This window comes from Doryrhamphus excisus, linkage group LG14 (assembly GCF_037039965.1).
Source record: "Doryrhamphus excisus strain RoL-2023G ecotype Guam linkage group LG14, RoL_Dexc_Guam_v1.1, whole genome shotgun sequence".
Classification (NCBI taxonomy): Eukaryota; Metazoa; Chordata; class Actinopteri; order Syngnathiformes; family Syngnathidae; genus Doryrhamphus; species Doryrhamphus excisus.
The window spans coordinates 16902051-16921295 of record NC_136370.1 but is presented as its reverse complement, the minus strand read 5'-3'; the positions used below and the strand labels follow the sequence as shown (position 1 = coordinate 16921295).

The following is a 19245-nucleotide window of genomic DNA, read 5'->3' as shown; positions in this document are numbered from 1 at the left end:
TAGTCTCACGGTGTGCATCTTGAGTGACAATGCAGTAACGTTTTCTCCACGCTGAGTGGTTCCCTGAGTCTTCAGCGATGATGTCATGTTTTCGAAGTCAACCTGCAACATCCGGGTCCTCTCCCAGCGCTTCTGCTCACCAACAGCTAACGGTGCTAGCAAGCTGTCAAGCTGTCAAGTGGAGAGGCTGGGACAGACGTTTCAGCTTCCCCTGACTTGGCTTAATAAATCCCCAACGAAAAGAAAAAAAGGCTAAAATATATTTGCGATTACCCGCTGAGATAATGTAAGGCATCAAGGTCGTAACCAAAAGAGGAACCTCCGCACTTGCACCATTTTATATGCACTGGGTCTTGTGTGACGATTGGTCTTTGCTAGTTGGCTAACACTTACCCGAAGCTAAAGCCCAGCAAAGCCCCATTTTCTTCGGTGTTAAGTGACCCTTCCCGGTAATCTCAAGCTCCGGTCACTGTTGCGGTCAACAACTAGTTTGGACATTCGGTAAGTCGTTTGAAAGTCTTATCATTGAGCCGGGAACGTGAACGGTTGGCTAAAGCTAGCCTCTTTAGCTTGAGCACTAGCTTGTTAGCAAGGCCGAGGATCTCTCCTTGCCTTAGCATACCATAGCAGAAGTTAGCTGTGAGGGAAAAGGGTCAAGGCCTGCTAGCAGGAAAGACTGAACATATTTCAGAAAACTTAATACATTTAACGTTATCATAGGACTAATTATTGTATTGAACACACCGAGCTTGCCATGTTGTTTATCTACCGAAATAGCAGTTATCGAGCAAGTGGCCAGTCACTTAGCTAACGTTAGCATTCCGTGCTAGCAACGACGGCTTTGACTACTTTTAACTGGCCCTGGAAAGTGCGCTGTATTGCGAAGGTCACAGATGTATAATAATGTGTTTTTTATTTCAAATGTGTGTCGTATAACAGAACGGTAGCATTGGTTCGACATGTACCCAGGTCAGGCAGTGGTGGAAGGGCGTTTCAATTTTGTCCACACCATCAGTGCGCCTAATATGTAGCCATAATATATACACAGGCCTGCTATTTTTAGAATTGTTCAAGCGGCCTGAACACCAAGTTGCCAAACTGTTCAAACAAATGAATGCGAGATATGATATATGTATTTGACAATAGAACTTACAGCTATACTGTTCAAATCTAATTGAGAATTTTTGCAGGTTTCAGGAAGGACACAATGGGGGCATTTCTGGACAAACCAAAGATGGAAAAATACAATTCCCACGGTGAGGGGAACAGCCTGCGATATGGGCTGAGCAGTATGCAGGGCTGGCGGGTCGAGATGGAAGATGCCCACACAGCAGTAATTGGCCTGCCTCACGGTCTTGACCTCTGGTCGTTCTTCGCTGTATACGATGGGCACGCTGGCTCTCAGGTGGCCAAATACTGCTGCGAGCACCTGTTGGAGCACATCACCAGCAACTCAGACTTCCAGAGTGCTCTGCAGGAGGATCCCTCTGTGGAAAGTGTGAAGAACGGCATCCGCACAGGGTTCCTCGAGATCGATGATCACATGCGAACCATCTTGGAGAAGAAGCACGGCGTGGACCGCAGCGGCTCCACCGCGGTGGGAGTGATGGTTTCCCCCAGCCATGTCTACTTTATTAACTGCGGTGACTCACGGGGACTCCTGAGCAGGGGGGCACGTGTGCACTTCTTCACGCAGGATCACAAACCCGGCAACCCTCTGGAGAAGGAAAGGATCCTGAATGCTGGTGGCTCAGTCATGATCCAGCGAGTTAACGGCTCCCTGGCGGTGTCTCGGGCCTTGGGAGATTTCGACTACAAGTGTGTGCATGGAAAAGGCCCCACAGAGCAGCTCGTCTCTCCTGAGCCTGAAGTTTATGCAATAGAAAGATGTGAAGGGGAAGACGAATTTATTGTTCTAGCTTGTGATGGCATCTGGGATGTCATGGGCAATGAAGATCTGTGTGAATTTGTCAGGTCGAGGCTAGAAGTCACAGATGATCTTGAAAGAGTCAGCAATGAAATTGTCGACACCTGCTTGTACAAGGTAAACCATGTTCAGCTAAACTAAATCACAACGTAATATTGTCACCGGTTACTGTTGTAAGTCTGACCTGTGTGTTTCTTCCACAGGGAAGTCGGGACAATATGAGTGTTGTTTTAATCTGTTTTCCTGGAGCTCCAAAGGTATCTCCAGAAGCAGTTAAACGGGAGGCTGAGCTCGATAAGTATCTGGAGTCAAGAGTAGAAGGTAGGCACGTGTAGTCGAGATTCAACCGAACACATAATGTATCAATGTTTTTATTTTTTTTACATTTTTAGATAGACTCCCTTTATTGTCATTGCACAAAAACACAGTAGTGAAATTGCCAACGAAATGTTTTTTGGAAAGACCTATCATTTTGTGCTTATAATCTTCATAATTGGGGTATTTACTGGTCAATACCCCATTTCATTTTTTCCCCCCCAGAGGAAAACGTCAACTTTCCCTCTGAATCTGCTTGATAGTTTTAACCCTTACTTGTACATCACACACCAACAGGAGCTTATCAACCGGAATGCCTACATGTGGATCACACTATCAGTACAGATGCTTACACACTGACATACAGTCGAACCTCAGTTTTCATCATGAATGCATTCCAAAAGGGCCGATAATAACCAAAACGTTCACAAACTGAATCAATTTACCATAAGAAATAATTAAACTCCAACAAATCTGTTGCAAACACTCAGAAATATCAGTAGTAAACACATTTCATATTGGCAGAAAGGGAGGAGAGAAAGGAAGAGCCACTTGAACGCCTTTTCCTCCAATCTCACGAGCTTGAACTTAAAGTACACCATGACAGTGTGACATGGTGGTTAATCAATCAATCAAAACTCATAAATCTGATGAGAAATTTAAATTGTAATCATTTGACAGGCGTAATAAAAGAAATAACATAATAAAGATTTTTTTGTCATACTGTTGTCATAGATGAACAACCATGAAACGGGAGCAAAATGAAGTGATTTTAATATATTTGACATCCCGGCTAGTATTCTGATCCGACACTGTCTTAGTTGTGACATAACATAACACGTTGTAGGAACCAGATTCAAACACATGCAACCATGAAGTCGGAGCAAAGCCAAAGAAAGTGACACATTCACAGCAATAATGCATTAATAGCATTCACTATTGTGATAACTCTTATATAAGTGACACAAACAGCTATACGCACAATATAAAATAAACGATCAATGAGTAGCCATTGCAGCTTATTTAGCCGTGGAATGAGCACCCATACTATTATTCTAAGATTTGTAGAATGCCTCTAGTGAAAAAATAAATAGGCTAGAAAGACTGCAAGTGACTGCAGGCCATGTTTTGTCTAGAGCACTTACGAACGACACCGCAAACACAGCCGTGAATGCACGTGAAGAAAGTGACACACTGTACAGCAGGGGTCTCAAACTCAATTTACCTGGGCGCCACCGGAGCTAAGGTCTGGGTGAAGCCGGGCCGCATCAGGTTAAAAAAAAAAAGCAAAAAAAAAACCCCAAAACGCATTTATTAAAAACTGGAAAAAAATCAATAAAAAACTATCTTCAATGCTTTTGCTTCTGCAATACCCTACACTTTTTCAGTACTTTGGTTCCGGTTTTCCACACCAAAATATCTGATAAAACATTCCACTGTCCTCAAATATCTTAATTTTTATTTTTCTATACACAAGATAAAAAAAACAAAACAAATTAAGAATAAAGACAATAAATCAATCAATCAGTTATAAATAAGTAAAATAATAATAAAACAGCAAATAAGAAAAACGTAAGAAACCACATACAGTTGGTAGAGACATTATTTTTTTCAGATTCAAATGTACAGTATTAACAGTTATTTAACCTTTAACATGAACATTAATGAAACTTAATAATTTGACCCAATTAGCAAGTTAGCATCGTACTCAGTTCCATCTGGGAGCAGCGTCGTAACTTTAACAACATGTTTGACGAGATGCTTTATCTTGGATGTGCATTTTCTGTTTTATTCCAAATCATTTCCTGCATTTATTTGTACCCAGCGTCATAAGCCTTTAGCTTCATTGCTAATCCAAAGCAAAACAGGGCGGGGTAACAGTATGGGCGGGGCAAAATCATGTTATTTGTGTCCGGTGTGCACACAGCTTTAAGCTGTCATTTAAACATTAAACTTTGGTATCAAGGAGACCCCTGCTGTACAGTATTCACAGCATTGACTAATATTGTGTTTAATATTGGGAGTACGAGAGCCACAGCCCTCAGGTTGCTCTCAGCAGAAGGTGATAGACAACGATTGTTTAGCAATACTCCAACCATGACCTAGCGAGGGACAATAAATAGCTGACAGCAGGTCAGCATAGCAGCAACTCATGCAGTGGATTCACCAGATGAAAACAAACAAACGTCTTTCAATTGAAGTCATCGAAAGTGTTGACAGTGTGTTGGTTGGTTTAGAAAATAGCTGTGTTTAAAAACAAACAAATGACTTATTAATGTGATCTTACAGCTGCCCGGACAAGTGCAAACTTGAATAGACGTATCTTCGTCAAAGTACTTGCACTTGTTGACTTCGTAAGTGCTCTTCAGGCAGGCGTGTCAATGAAAAGTGACATTGAAGAAAATGATGTCTGCCTCCAACTGTGCAGCATTACAGATAAGAAGTCGGTATCACATTTCACACCAATAAAGTGAAACCGCTAATGCGAGACTGTTGTTACCTTCCAATTGTAAACAAGAAGTAACAATTTGACGCCATCGGACAGCGAGCGACATGTCTAAATTTACACATACACTTTGATCTGTACAAATAAAGACGTTCTCTTCAATAATAGCTCTTTCAAATAAATGGCAGGTTGTACTAAAGTCTAAATCTGTTTTATGCTCCTTTACCTTTGACTCTCAGGGGTTTTCAAAGTGTAGCAGAGTGGGCCTCCCCTCCGCAGAACATGTCTTTTTTTGCTGAATTGTCAAGCTCTGATCATGCACTCACAATAGAAACTAAAAATCAATTCATTGGCTTAACAGCATTGAAAATAGATTTTTTTTTTTTTTTTAAATATTGTCTCCCAAGGGAAGCCTGCCTCACACTTTGGAAACCCTGTCAAGATCAGGGGTTCTCAATGGGGCTGATCTTAGGACCCACATTTTCTCATGGTCACTAACCATGGCTCACTTTAATATTACGTATTTATTAGCAATTATTTAATAAAAAGTATATCTATTTCATTTTTTAAACACAATTACACATGCTATCAGGTGGAATTGGGGCACATTATACAAAAAACTGAGGTCATTAACCATGGCTCACTTTAATATTACGTAGTTATTAGCAATTATTTCATCAAAAAATATAAAAAGTATACTGGTTTCATTTTTTAGACACAATTACACATGCTATCATGTGGATTTGGGGCACATTATACAAAAAAACTGAGGAGGAACATGGTAAATATTATTATATTTGACTTTCTTTTTCCCCCCCCAAAAAAGAGTCAGAAATTGGATACCCTTGATTAACTTTCTTTAACCCACACATAATGGGGCCTGACCCACCAGTTGAGGACCCCTTATCTGGGTCGTTTCAGCCATGTATTTGCTTCAGTTTCAATCAATGCAGAGTCTTATCAATCATTTCTGACATTTGCCATAAAAAAAAAAAAAGTAACCATTGTGTCTTTAAAACATGCTTTGACAGCAGTTCTTATAGGCCGACTTTAACTTGGCCTCATTTAAAGGTTAATATTTTTCTACTGTAACAACAGTTAATCATTACCAATCCATTACACAGTCTAGAACCTCACCGGGATGTAAAAATGGAAATGAATGGCGAGGAGTACCCAGAAAGCTTTCTTGTCCAATCTGACACCTTAATAGTAACCCACTTTTGTACCATCTATGACTTACCATTTGGAAATGTCCATTTTGTAAGAGAATATCTTCCTCTGTATCAAAGCTTACGATTGTATTTTCTTCCGACAGACATCCTCAAGAAGCAGGGGGATGAAGGAGTACCAGAATTGGTCCAAGTTATGAGGACGTTAGCATCAGAGAGCATCCCCAACCTTCCCCCTGGAGGAGAGCTGGCAAGCAAGTACGTGATGAACTATTTTTCAATACATTAAAATAAGAATAAACTAAGGATTTTTTTCCTCCCTCCCTCCCAGACGAAGTGTTATTGAAGCGGTGTACAACAAACTCAACCCCTATCGAAGCGATGACACAGTAAGTATGCCATCCAGTTCCTGTTAATTCCTTGAGGCTGTGCTTTGGTTGAAGTATGCATGCTTTTTGACATGCGAGCTCAAACTATAACCAGCATGTCAGGTAACATTTGCAAAGTGCAAAGTAAAAATTCTGAAAATGTCATTGGGAATAAATAGGCGATGTCACCTTCTTTCATACCTTGACTCTACATGCATAGGTGACATTTGTTCATTCACATAGAAATTGAATTGATGCCATTAATACAGTCACTTGCAAGTCAGTATTTTAGTTAGGTGTGTCCCGATATGACATTGATATTGCAGCGTTAAATATCCAATGATACCGATATTGAGCCGATATCACCACAATGCATACGTTTATTATTTTTTCGTGTTGAACGTTGGAACACATGAATAATACATACTTTTATAACTTATTTTGTACAAACATCAGAAAAGGCTTACTCAAGATATTACTCAGAATAGTCCGCAATGGCCGGTAGCGCAAAAAAAACTCACTCATTGACTTTTTTTTTTATGCATGTGGGTATAGTTTTATGAACAATGTAGTGCCAGCTAGTCATAATATAGTCAGGTTCAAAGTGCTCAACGCAGGGAGAGTTTAAACCGGACAGGCTTTTGCCATCCCGTGGGACGCCGCTTCAGAAACACAATGAGTTCCGTTGTATTAAACTTCTCACTTCTGTTCCACGGGAAACTTGTGCATGACAAGTTTTACACTTAGCTGCAACATTTGCACTACCAAACGGCTGACATCACTGCTGAGCCTTGCTAATTTTGTTGCAATCCAGCAATCGCTGTTGTTGTGATCACATGGGCTCTATCTAGTCACGGCTGGACAGAATCGGTGCATATCTGTGTCAGATCGGGACATCCCTAATTTTAGTGTTCCTTAAATTCCTTGCATTTTACTGGAAATTGATGTTGAAAATCTTTTATTGCGAAGATCAAACATAGGTCATGAACTACATGTGACTTCTCATTGAATACCTGCAAGAGTATCTTTTTAGGAGTAGTGCTGCCTTTGTCACTTAATGCTTCTGGCGTCATTAGGATTACTTTAGCAGCAACAGTTATGCTAGTCCAGTCCGTCCGGTACGGTTCGAGACCACAGACGAACGGCGAAAAATAATTATATAAATAAAGTAATTGATACTCCCACAATTTTTACCTCGACATTGACGTTCTCCTCCTAGGAACGACATTTACAATAAAAGTGACTGCTGGAATTATTAGATTAGTTTCAGGTCCTGAAGCTAACAAGGTAAATGATCAATGGTGAAAGACATTCACTAAAAATCTGCCAAACTGCGAGGTTGGGAATGCTGGAATATGAATGTGCGGGGTTCCACTGGATATTATTTTTTAGTTCTAATTAGAACAGAAAAACACTCAACAGCACACATGTCTGTTTCATAGACATCTCTGTTACTAGGACTGAACAAATAGGCCGACGTAAAAGAAACATGTCCTCCCACCGTAATCATTTAGTCTATCTCCCATCTAATTTATGGTTTATAATAAAGACATAAAGATGGATGTTTTTAAAAAGTATTTTGTTCTTGATACAACAGGGTCAGTAGTTTCTTTGCAGAAAAGCTCCTATTTGATAGTATCTTTAAATCAAAAGAAATGTCCCGAATTGTGACATGCACAAGGTCCAATACCAAATATTCTCCATAATGTATGCATAGAAAAAAAGTTATTATTCAAATGTCAAGTGTAATTTATGTTGGTTGATTTCTGGTTTTCTGTTTGCTGTGGAGGGCATGTCAATAATTACAAAGTACGCTTTTTTTTTTGAACTTTGGTTTTTCAATCTAATTTGAACAAACTAGTTCCTTTTTGAGGTTTGGTATTTGAAACAAACGAGGAGTGCAAAGTGCACCAGTATCCTGAAGGTCTTCATTTTCGAAGAGATTTTCAAGGCTGTGAACATAAATAGGCGAGCTGGTTTCTAAAGCAGTCCTGCCTTGGCTTTAAGGAGCCTTAGAAGTATAATAAAAAAATATATAATCTCCCTCCCCATCCCCCCTACTTTCTCATTTGTTTCAATGTTACCTCTTTCACAGTATCATTGTGAACCACAACAAGGCAGCTAGCTGGTTCTGGAGAAGATTTAAAAACCGACCACATTGTAAAGCTAAAGGTCATCACTAGCTATCCAAGGCAGTGAAGCATAGATTTTGCATTGGCTGCAGCAAAAACTTGACTCGGTAAAGAGCAGAATTTTGCATTAGTGCATTAGTAAGCTGCATTAGTAATTGCTCTTAGCGATAATGTTCCACTCCACTCCACTCTAGGTAGAAAGTATCAGAACATATATTATAACACATATTTCTGCTCTGCACCAAACTACAGTGGAGCCTCTTCAAACACAATCCCTTCCGACTTCCAGTTTGTTGAGATTTTTCAAATAAAATCCAGTAGGTTCCTGTGTGATTTGTGCCATCGTAAAACGTTAACTGCACAGGTCACTGAACTGTCACACAAGTGTAAAAATAACAGGCTGTATAATAGAATTAATAATAAAATATTCACTTACGCCATATTGCAGACCTGCCAATATGTATGCATATTTTGGTACTGTACTCGGCATGCATTTTGACCCTCGAATAAGCTTGCATGCTTCGCGACTTTGCGACTTCGCGACGTGAGCATGCGTGCACCAGTTACACCACCTTTGGAACTGGCGTACACATTTTTTGGCGACATGGCAAAAAGGCGACGCACACAGTAAGTGGCTAGGTGAGGTTATGTTAGAAATAAACATGCAGTGGAACTGTGTAGTGTTTGTGCTTGTCCGGACTAAAAGACGCACAAAAAACACAACGTAGGACCCGGATACGTCACCATTTTATTTTAGCGTCATGACAATACTATATACTATATTTGCTGAGCAAATATGTCCTCAGCGCTCTGTTACTGTCTTTTCTGTTGAGAATTTGATAAAAAAAAAAGCTGCTTCTTCATTGCATATGTCCTCAGTACACCATTTATCTGTCCTACCACGGCCTTTATTTGTGTGGATAGTGTCAGGGCCGTGTGTGTAAACGTACTCTTATTGGTTTCCTTTTCCGCAAATGAAGGGCTTTTGTTTTGTTGTGCTTTGATCCAATACACAAAATTAGTTCTTCATAAAATAATTAAAATAGAAGTAATACTTTGATGGTGTTAGTCATAACGATAATATTTTTTTAATGTCTGTGTGGAATTAAAACAATTTGCTTTTGACTTAACAATCACAATTTTGATTCTTTTCATGGAAAAGACTTTTTATGAAAGTGATTTCACTAAGCTTATATTCATCTAAAATGAGATAAAAACATGTAGAAACAGGCTCGCTAAAAAATCATGGTAATGGTTTAATTTATTTTACGCTGGAGTACCTGACATAGTACATTTCACAGTTCCACATTTACAAAAAGTAGAAGTAAGAAAACAAAAAGCAGTCGTTTCACAAAAATAGAAACGTGTGCCTTGATATCGGACCGCATTCAGACGTCAGAGGACGTGCTGTCACGCAATCTTTGTTGTATTTGTCTTCCAAATCTGATACTCTTTTCCAGTATTTCTACATCCAAAGTCCGCTCCTTCATGCTCGTCTTCCCACCAGCCATGATTCCAAACGGGGCAGCAGCCATCGTAACAAAGCAATCAAGCTTAGCGTTCCACCTTCTCTGGCGAAGTGGAGGTGTGGCACAAGGGTGCAAGTTGAGGTGGAGTTGTGTACGTGCACTTCTCCTCGAGGTAGACTCCATAAGCTGCTAATTGCGTCAATGTGTGCGTACGCCGCTTCTTATAGGTCTGAATATTTTGGGTTTCTGGCGTTCGTAGACTGTCAGATTTCCATGTATATTTTTATAGATACGGCGCCCGGTCTGATGACGCTCCACCGCACGTTAACACAGGCTCGCTCCTGCGTAGCATGACGTGCACCTCCACAAAAGAAAATCTAACATTGACCCATTGATCCCGTCCAATCCCTTCTCCGATTTTGGGTTAACATTTGCAATAAAAATGTATATCGTAATGCGTCAGTCACTTGCAGCTGCAATAACGCTCCCCTTGCCGAATAGTCGACGAGAGTTGTGTTTGCACCACGCCACGATCTCAACCCTGACAAAGAACTATAAAAACCGGGGTGTCCAAAGTGCGGCCGGTGGCTCGTTTATCGGGCTACTTGTAAAATGTCTCCACATTTGGCAGGTCTGTCTCCATAAATGTTCTCTCATGCAAGATAATTGGCAATAATTTGACCTTTATGACCGAAGGATGTGTCTTTTTCCATATGATTAACAAATAAGAATCAAGATCTGCACACTTGTGTCTTGTGTGACAGAAGTCATTTTCGGGTGTTGTTGCACTGGTCCCGCTCAGCATTGTGCGATAGTTGCGATGGTTGTTCGATTTCCAAATCGGGCGAATAATTTGGAGGATCCACTGTATTTCCATTTCTTCCTTGTCCTTTGGCGTACCTTTTTCTTGACTTTCCAGGCATTTAAGTAGTTTTTGAGTAACGTTGGTAACAGAGAAACGTTGCAGAGCATATAAAAGTTGTTGGTGTAAGGCAGGGGTGTCCAAAGTGCAGTCTCCTTTTGTATTAGCCCACGGTACAGTGTAGAAATGAAATGTGTTAATAAAAAATAAAATAAAAATACAGCAAATGTCAATAATGGAGCAAAGGGCGCTATATAAAGAGGAAGAATAAAAATATCCCCTCCACACTTTTTGATTTTCCCTCAGTGGAAAAGTTAGGTCAACCCTGCTGTAAAAGGGCTCTTTTTTTGTTTGTTTTTATTTTTTTAAAACACAAAAAAATAAATAGAAAGTGATTTCTGCTCCATATCAACAATGTATCTGCTGTGCTTCAGTGTTGATAATGCATGAGTGTTTTAATGTCAACTTTGAAAGACAACGACCGCAAAACTGTAGCAGATAAATACACGCGTTTATCAACAAAGATGGTTGCTGCACAATAATGACAAACAACAATACTGACAAGCGAGTGAGCTCTGAATGGAATTGGAGGCATCGTCTGAAGGGTTTTGTCCTTCCCTCTCCTCTCCTCTCCTCTCTCTTGTCAAGGACTCAGCGTCCACAGATGACGTGTGGTAACACAACCCCGTACCACTAACACAGCATAGCGTTTACAAACCACCATCCTCTCTCAAGACCCACAGCAGCTCAGCTCAGCAGTCTGTCTTGCCGTCGTCACTCTGAGCTTTTGGTTTCTAAGAAGGGAATTTCATGGGAGGAGGAGGAGGAGGAGGAGGAGGAGGAAGAGGAGTTGCATGCACACAAACCTGGAGATAGTGCAGCGCCAGTCCACTCTGGAGTTCAGGATCCCCCACCGTCTTGTCTCCCCCTTTTGTGTTCACCCATCCTAATACTTCCCTCTAAAGTCAAACATAACAAGTGAGTCCATAAGGCTTTCTTACTTCATTTTTTTTTTTGGTTGAATAATCAGCTTATGTAGTAGGATTTATTTTTTTTGTTGTTGTTGTTGCTGTAATTAATTTGATTCACATTTCCTTGTGTGTTTGTATATTTCTGTTTTTGTGAAGTGCAATTGTCCTGTACAAAACAGCCTGTATTTAATGCAGCTTGATTTTAAGTTAAAAAAAAAAAATGAATGAATGAATGAAAGAAAGAAATGAAAAAGAACCTTTTTATGCACTATCTGCCTTTTCTCCTGCTCTTCTGGAATTCTAACCCATTTCTACATGGTGAATATTACTGCTTGTCCCCCGTGCTTTTACTTTTTCTTTTCTCCTCAGTTATATGTCTATGCTCCTTTTTAAGAAACGGGTAAATTGTATAGTCAACAGCACAGTAAGCTCTCTATATAAAAAAAAAACAAAACATTTATAACCTAATTATTTCTCCCTTGTCTCTCTCTCTTTAACTCTCTCTTCCCGTGCTTTTTTTTTTATTTATTGTATTTTATTTTTCTATGTGTTTTTCCGTACATGCTGAATTAACAGCAGTCATTTATTTCGGACACGCGAAGTGAAACAAAATCCATCTGTTAACACTTTGGTGTGTCTAGATACTTGCAAGGCGTGCGTGGGTGCTTGTGTGTATGTACGTGCACGCGTGTGTTTGTATCAAGGCACATCACTCACAATTTGCCGTGACCGGGCTGCATTTTTTTTTTTTAAAAGGGAATTGCAAAGCTATACTCTTATCTCATTCTTATTCCACAAGTTTCCATCAGTGTGTGTGTGTGTGTGTGTGTGTGTGTGCATGCTCTGTTTAAACAATTCATATTGCTGAGTTTTTGTAGAAAGGACACAAATTAGGACTTTGCTTCCTTGCTACATTATTGAAGCAGTGGCTTGATTTCTAATCACTTCCTCTCTGCTTTACGATAACCTTTGACCGTGTGTGTGCAATGTCTTTATGTGGCACGACCTTTGACATCCCACAGACATTGTGGGGGGCAAGAGAAAAACGCATCCACATTAAACTGAGCGCGTGTGTGTTACCCTTCCTCCCTCCCTCCCTTCCTTCCTCCCTCCCTCCCGACCGACCAACAACACATTTTTGTACATTTTAAAACATCTATTTTGACTGATGCGAGCACTGACTATTTTAGGAAGAGTCGACGTTAAGTGCGACCATCGAGGACAAACTGTTGGCTCAAATACTTTATATAAAGGCTGTCTTTATTTTCCTCTCTGTTTTTTACGGCGGTGGCGGGAATTCATCCCAAGAACAAATCACCTGATTGTAATGAGTTGTCACGGTTGTGTACAGCACCCTTTTGTTTTCTTTCTTCTATGGGGTTTGATGTGTGCGTCAACACAAGCCAGGCAGGACACAACACTGCAGTTTGCTGCTAGCGCCAATGATTTTGAGTGCCCCCCCCCCCCCCCCGCCCCCCACCTCCACCTCCACCCACACCCCCTCTTTCCGCAAAGGCAACTATAGTCACTGTCTGTATTCACTCACAATGCAGATACATTTCTTTAAGAGAAAAGGTTTTTCTTTCAGATTCTGCTATTTTTTTTTTGTCTAAAATTGCATTGTTGGAAATTAATGTATGTATATATTTTTGACTTTTAACATTCAAGGAATAAATATGTTGTTTGAGTTAATGTTTTTTTCCCCCCCCTCAACACTGACAAATTATGATTTCTGGTTTGTCTCAGTGAGGTTTATTTTGAACTGAAAATCCTATGTGTCATAAGCTGGTGGGTAGTTCCTGAAAATTTATTATTATATTATTAAGATACTAAAAATGTATTTAGTTTAAAAAGACAATCCTAACACTCACCCTCATTGTATCGAGTCACAAATTCTTAAAGCGACTTTTCACTAAATTCCTTAACAAAGCCACTTTTCTTATCTACTAGGGTGGCAAAACAGCCAAAATGTCAAATCGGTGTTTTTTTAATTCTCCTGTTTTTTTTTTAACAACCAGTGGTGCTGTAATGTTTGTAATGTGCAACGCCGGTCATCATCATGTGCAACAATGTGAACAAACAAGCAAACAAACAGGGTACAAATGAAAGAAAAGACAGCATAAAGGCGCAGGGTTGTTAATTGAGGTATGACACTGAAATGAAGTGGCGGAATTGGCCTTAACGACATGGGAGTTTATTGTTGCATGTAGCAACATTGTCACATGTTCAAAGTTGTGAATAACTGATAGTGGTGGCTCAGTAAGTATAAATGTCCTATTACAACGTATGTGTGTGTGTGTTTGTGAGCAAATAACACACAAAAAAAAAAATTGAGAAAAGTAAATAAATGAAACAGACTTACAATCATGGCTTTTGGGTGTTTGAATACAGTATTAAATGATTTTCACTAAAATGTATAAGAAAATGGTTATTTTGCTAACTGTACATTGATGATAGATTATTTTTTTCAAATTAGTATGCTTTTGTGCTTATCGTCGCCTGTATTTCTCTCCTTTTTTTTGTGCACCCCCGCTCAGTGGCTTGTAAAAGAACATTTTATGTGTCCTTTTTTTCCTTAAAAGTTTTACCATCTCATCTTTTATGAACATAAGCTTTCAAAGGTTTGCTGTGTAATGAATGGAGAAAAAAAAGGGAGTATTCAGTATCCCTTTTGTTGGAATTTATTTCTGAAATGTCTTGGTCATTATTCCGTTTGAGGGTGTTTTCGTTTCGCTTATGCCAAGTTTCCATCACAATTCTTTCATTCCCAATACTCAGTCAAAAAATGAACAAAGAATTTCCTTCTTTGATTTTTCATGAAAATAAAATACCTCATTACATTTATAGGAAGTGCTTGTGCGTTGTATTCTCTAGTCGTACAACGCAGCTGATGTGTGAAGGCTTTTCGTTTTGGATGGAAGTACAGAAATTCACCCCTGAATCTGAATCCTGGACGAGCCTGTGCCAGCATTTTCAATGGAAAAGTAATTATGTCATCAAAACCAGTAACGAGGGCGAAAGGACTTTTACCATAGGGACATTGGCAAAATGGCGATAAAGCCATCATTTAAAAGAATTAAGTCACATTATAAGAATATATGTATATTTTTACATTGAAATCGTAGTACAATTACAAGATTAAAGTCATTGTTTTATCAGAATAAGGTCAAATTGGAAAAAAACAAATGACCATAACGTAAATATACATCGTGTCTACAGAGAGAGAAACGTTTGATAGTCGTGCAAATTTCAACCTCATTCTTGTAAGTTTAATGACTTTTTACTGGTAACGTTGTGTTTATTCTAGGAATGTTATCATCTTTCCCTTTTGGTGCATTACAACACCAGAAAATGAGTTAATATGAGCTAGCTAACAATGGGCCACACCTGTTTCGACTACGGAAAAAAACAGCGTTTTAATGTTCGATATTCGTGCTTTAATCATGCAAGAACAAGTACATTAATAACATGTAATACGGACAGTATCTTGGTGGGGTTTTTTATTTATTTAAAACACTGATTGTTGATGTCACATCGAGCATTTACCTTACGCTACCATCGATACAGCGACAACACTTACAATGTCCGCTCTTATTTGGGATGGATGTGTGTTCTAGCACAAGGCGTGTTCTCGAGTTCTAAGAAAAAAAACGCTAACAGCAAACGAGCATCTTTTCGAGTCTTTGTAGCATAATCGACACGAACCGCTAGCAGTTCGCTAGTCCGGAAAAATTGAAAATTGACTTTTTGATGTCCATTGTTAGCTAGTTTATGTTGACTTTTTCTTGCGCTAGAATGCACTAAAAAGGGAAAGAAATATTTTGGCAATGATAGGCAGAATTCCCCCCCCCAAAAATGTTTATTTTTAGAATATGTGACTTCAGTTCTTAACATTAGGATTTTATTGTTGTAATGTTACCATTTTTTTAAACCATTAATATTGCCTCTATTCTCGTAAAATGATCAGCCTTGTAACGTTTTTTTCCATAACATTACCATTTTTATACTCAGTGCAGCAATTTTTGTGTGATGACTTTAATCTTACGTTACACATCTTTTCGCATAACGTTTTTGAACTTTTCCGGAAAAATATCACTTTCCTCTAAAAAAATATGACTTGTAACATGACCACGTTATTTTTCGAACATTATGACTTTTATACTCGTAATACTGCCTCTATTCTTGTAACTATTCCTGCAATGTGAAATATTTTTCCCAGTTTTTCCCTAAATGTCAGACCTCATTTTACTGGTATGACTTCTTTCTCGGACCATGACCACTTAAGATTTGTAACATTACGACTTGTATCCCTGTAATACAGTATTTTCCGGACTATAAGTCGTACTTTTTTTTTATAGGTTGGCTGTTCCTGCGACTTATAAATGAAAAAACTGTTTATGTTACATAAACACTGGACACCTTTTTTGTTTATGTTTATTTTTTGTGTAGCTGAATAACCATTGTGTTAGCATGTTCTCTATTCTTTTATTATTGTTAGAACTTTCCTTCCAAGAGGACGTAATGTCTCTTTTGGTCAAGTAGTTTGTAATATAAATTACCCGCAAAAAATGCGACTTATGTATGTTTTTTTTCTACCTAATTATACATTTTTGACTCCGGAGCGACTTATACTTCAGAAAATACGGTACTTCTTTCTATTCCCATAATATTGCCACCCTACACTACAAATACAGCTATTCCGCTAACGATGACTTTGTTCTTGTAACATGACCACTTTACTTTTCTACAGTACTTGCGGTACTGCCTGGTATTGCAATACGATTCTAACATACGATACCGTTCTTGCAACATTTCCACTATTTTTTTTGTTACATTCTGACCTTTTTGTTTTTGTAATACTGCTTCAATACCCGTAACTTTTTTTTTTTTTTTACTATTCTTAGCAACGCTACATCTTTTCATAACATTTGGGACTTTTTTTATGCTAATCTGGGACTTTGTAAATTGACTACTCGGTGGGTAAATGTAAGTGCGAGTGCATTAGGTAGTTCTATGCACCAATGGTCTGTGTTCCACTATTTTTTTTTGTTACATTCTGACCTTTTTGTTGTTGTAATACTGCCTCAATACCCGTAACTTTGACTATTCTTAGCAACGCTACATCTTTTCATAACATTGGGACTTTTTTATGCTAATCTGGGACTTTGTAAATTGACTACTCGGTGGGTAAATGTAAGTGCGAGTGCATTAGGTAGTTCTATGCACCAATGGTCTGTGTTCCACAATTTTTTTTTTTGTTACATTCTGACCTTTTTGTTGTTGTAATACTGCCTCAATACCCGTAACTTTGACTATTCTTAGCAACGCTACATCTTTTCATAACATTGGGACTTTTTTATGCTAATCTGGGACTTTGTAAATTGACTACTCGGTGGGTAAATGTAAGTGCGAGTGCATTAGGTAGTTCTATGCACCAATGGTCTGTGTAAAAAAAAATGGTCGTAAACCAGAAATGTACATAAAAAGAGTACAAAGCTATGTACAGAGTTGCGTGGATGGATCCTATTTATTCTTATAGGAAGTACTTGCAGGCAATTGTATTGCCTGCGCCCTCTTGTGCATATTCACATACCATATCTGTGGCGTTTAACTGTGTGACCCCCCCCCTCCCAAGCCTCACTTTTCATGAATAAGCTCACCGATTTGCCTTACCCTACCTCCTCGTGTTGTCCTCTGAAGTACTTGTTGAACCAAACCCAGTGAGCAAGGAAAAACTCCGCTCCTGTTGTTGCTAAGGTACTTCAGCTATCAACATAAAAAATCAAATCTTGGAATCTTTTCTTTTTCTCAACACCCCCCCCCCTTCCCCCTCCTGCTGCGGTGTCATGTATAAACAAAGGCGAGCGTGTTAACATGGTGACCTCATGAACATTGCAAGTGTCTGCTACATTTCTGACTCCATTGAGGGACTAGCTTTAGAGTGCTGTACATATAAATATATAAATATCGTCCATGTTGATTCAAACGCTTCCCAGAGGCCTCTGTCAGTTCTTTTACAATTACTGTATATTTGGTATGCTGTCGACGCTCCAAAGGAATGACTTAAAAAAAAAAAAAAAGGAAAAATGTTGAGGCGAAAATTGTACTCTTGTGTTGTCGATTGAACAAATTGCATTCCTCGCTTGTGGATTTGATGCATTTCTCTTCCTGTTCCTTTTTACGTTTTATTCCCTTCCCGATTTTCTTCCGTTTTTTTTTTCTTAGCCTTTCCAGTTGAAATAAAGTTTCTAGTTTGCAGAATGTATTATCCAATAAATGGGTTGTCATCTTGTACCGGTCATTCCATGGCTTTTTTTTTCCAATGTCTGCCGTACCGTCGCTAATGAAATGAAAGAATATGCGGAATAATTAAGTGGGAAGACAATTTGATCAACTAGTCACGACTTTTAACAAGTTGATGTCATAATGGTAACAACTGGATTTGTGTGTCTCGATCGACCTGCCATGTAGTCCCCAAACATACAATAGATTTTATTTATCTTTCTTCCCTGATATTGGTACATTCTACATTTTTATATGAAATTAAAGGGATTTTATGCTGCCAATTCCGATACCAATCATCTATGATTGTGATGGGCGGATACCGATCATATGGGTTGACTACATATTTTAATCTATTAGCCAGGGCCGCCATTAGACAATAACAAATGGGTCCCCGAGTTCAATCCCACACATCTCTGTGTGGAGTTTGCATGTTTTATCTCCGGGTACTCCGGTTTCCTCCCACATTCCAAAAACATGCTAGGTTAATTGGCGACTCCAAATTGTCCATAGGTATGAATGTGAGTGTGAATGGTTGTTTGTCTATATGTGCCCTGTGATTGGCTGGCGACCAGTCCAGGGGGTACCCCGCCTCTCGCCTGAAAACAGCTGGGATAGGCTCCAGCACCCCTCGCAACCCTCGTGAGGATAAGCGGTAGAAAATGAATGAATGAATGAGTTCTCCTCCTGTTTTGTGTGGAAGTGGTAACTTTTTGGCTTCTTATTTTGTCTTTCCCCACCCTCGGCCATCTCTGTGTGGAGTTTGCATGTTCTCCCCGTGCATGCGTGGGTTTTCTCCGGGTACTCCGGTTTCCTCCCACATTCCAAAAACATGCTAGGTTAATTAGCGACTCCAAATTGTCCATAGGTATCAATGTGAGTGTGAATGGTTGTTTGTCTATATGTGCCCTGTGATTGGCTGGCCACCAGTCCAGGGTGTACCCCGCCTCTCGCCCCAAGACAGCTGGGATAGGCTCCAGCACCCCGGTAGAAAATGAATGAATGTTGATATATTATTTTCTGACTTTTATATGACAATGACATTTTCCTAGCATATTACAGAATTTTTCCTATAATTTGCTTTCATGTATTCCAATAGATTTTTTTTTAACCAATATTTTGAGTTTTTTTCCTTGCAAAATTACACCTAGCAATTTGTGAGCAATTTTAGCCCTTCTCGGTAAATAGCCAGCCTCCTTTTCTTGGAATCACCAGAACCACATTTTTTCAAACCCTGTACCCATTGTCTTAGCGAGTGTCTGCTAACGTTCCATTTTTATTTACTAATCATTCAACCATTTTCC

The 19245-nt window shown here is 39.2% G+C and overlaps 1 protein-coding gene across 2 annotated transcripts; it reads left to right on the top strand.

Annotated features, from left to right (window-relative positions):
• The first annotated feature begins 118 nt into the window (after window positions 1-118).
• Window positions 119-13581, top strand: ppm1aa (protein phosphatase, Mg2+/Mn2+ dependent, 1Aa). Of its 2 annotated transcripts, none has more exons than XM_058090183.2 (6): window positions 119-501; window positions 1191-2044; window positions 2131-2248; window positions 6004-6115; window positions 6189-6246; window positions 11344-13581. In XM_058090183.2, the coding sequence occupies exons 2-6, from the start codon at window positions 1208-1210 to the stop codon at window positions 11383-11385; spliced, it is 1167 nt and encodes a 388-aa protein (XP_057946166.2). In that variant the 5' UTR covers window positions 119-501; window positions 1191-1207; the 3' UTR covers window positions 11386-13581. The 2 variants fall into 2 exon arrangements, with proteins under 2 accessions (XP_057946166.2, XP_057946167.2); XM_058090184.2 differs by having other exon boundaries at window positions 120-501; window positions 11337-13581.
• The last annotated feature ends 5664 nt before the right edge of the window (window positions 13582-19245 follow it).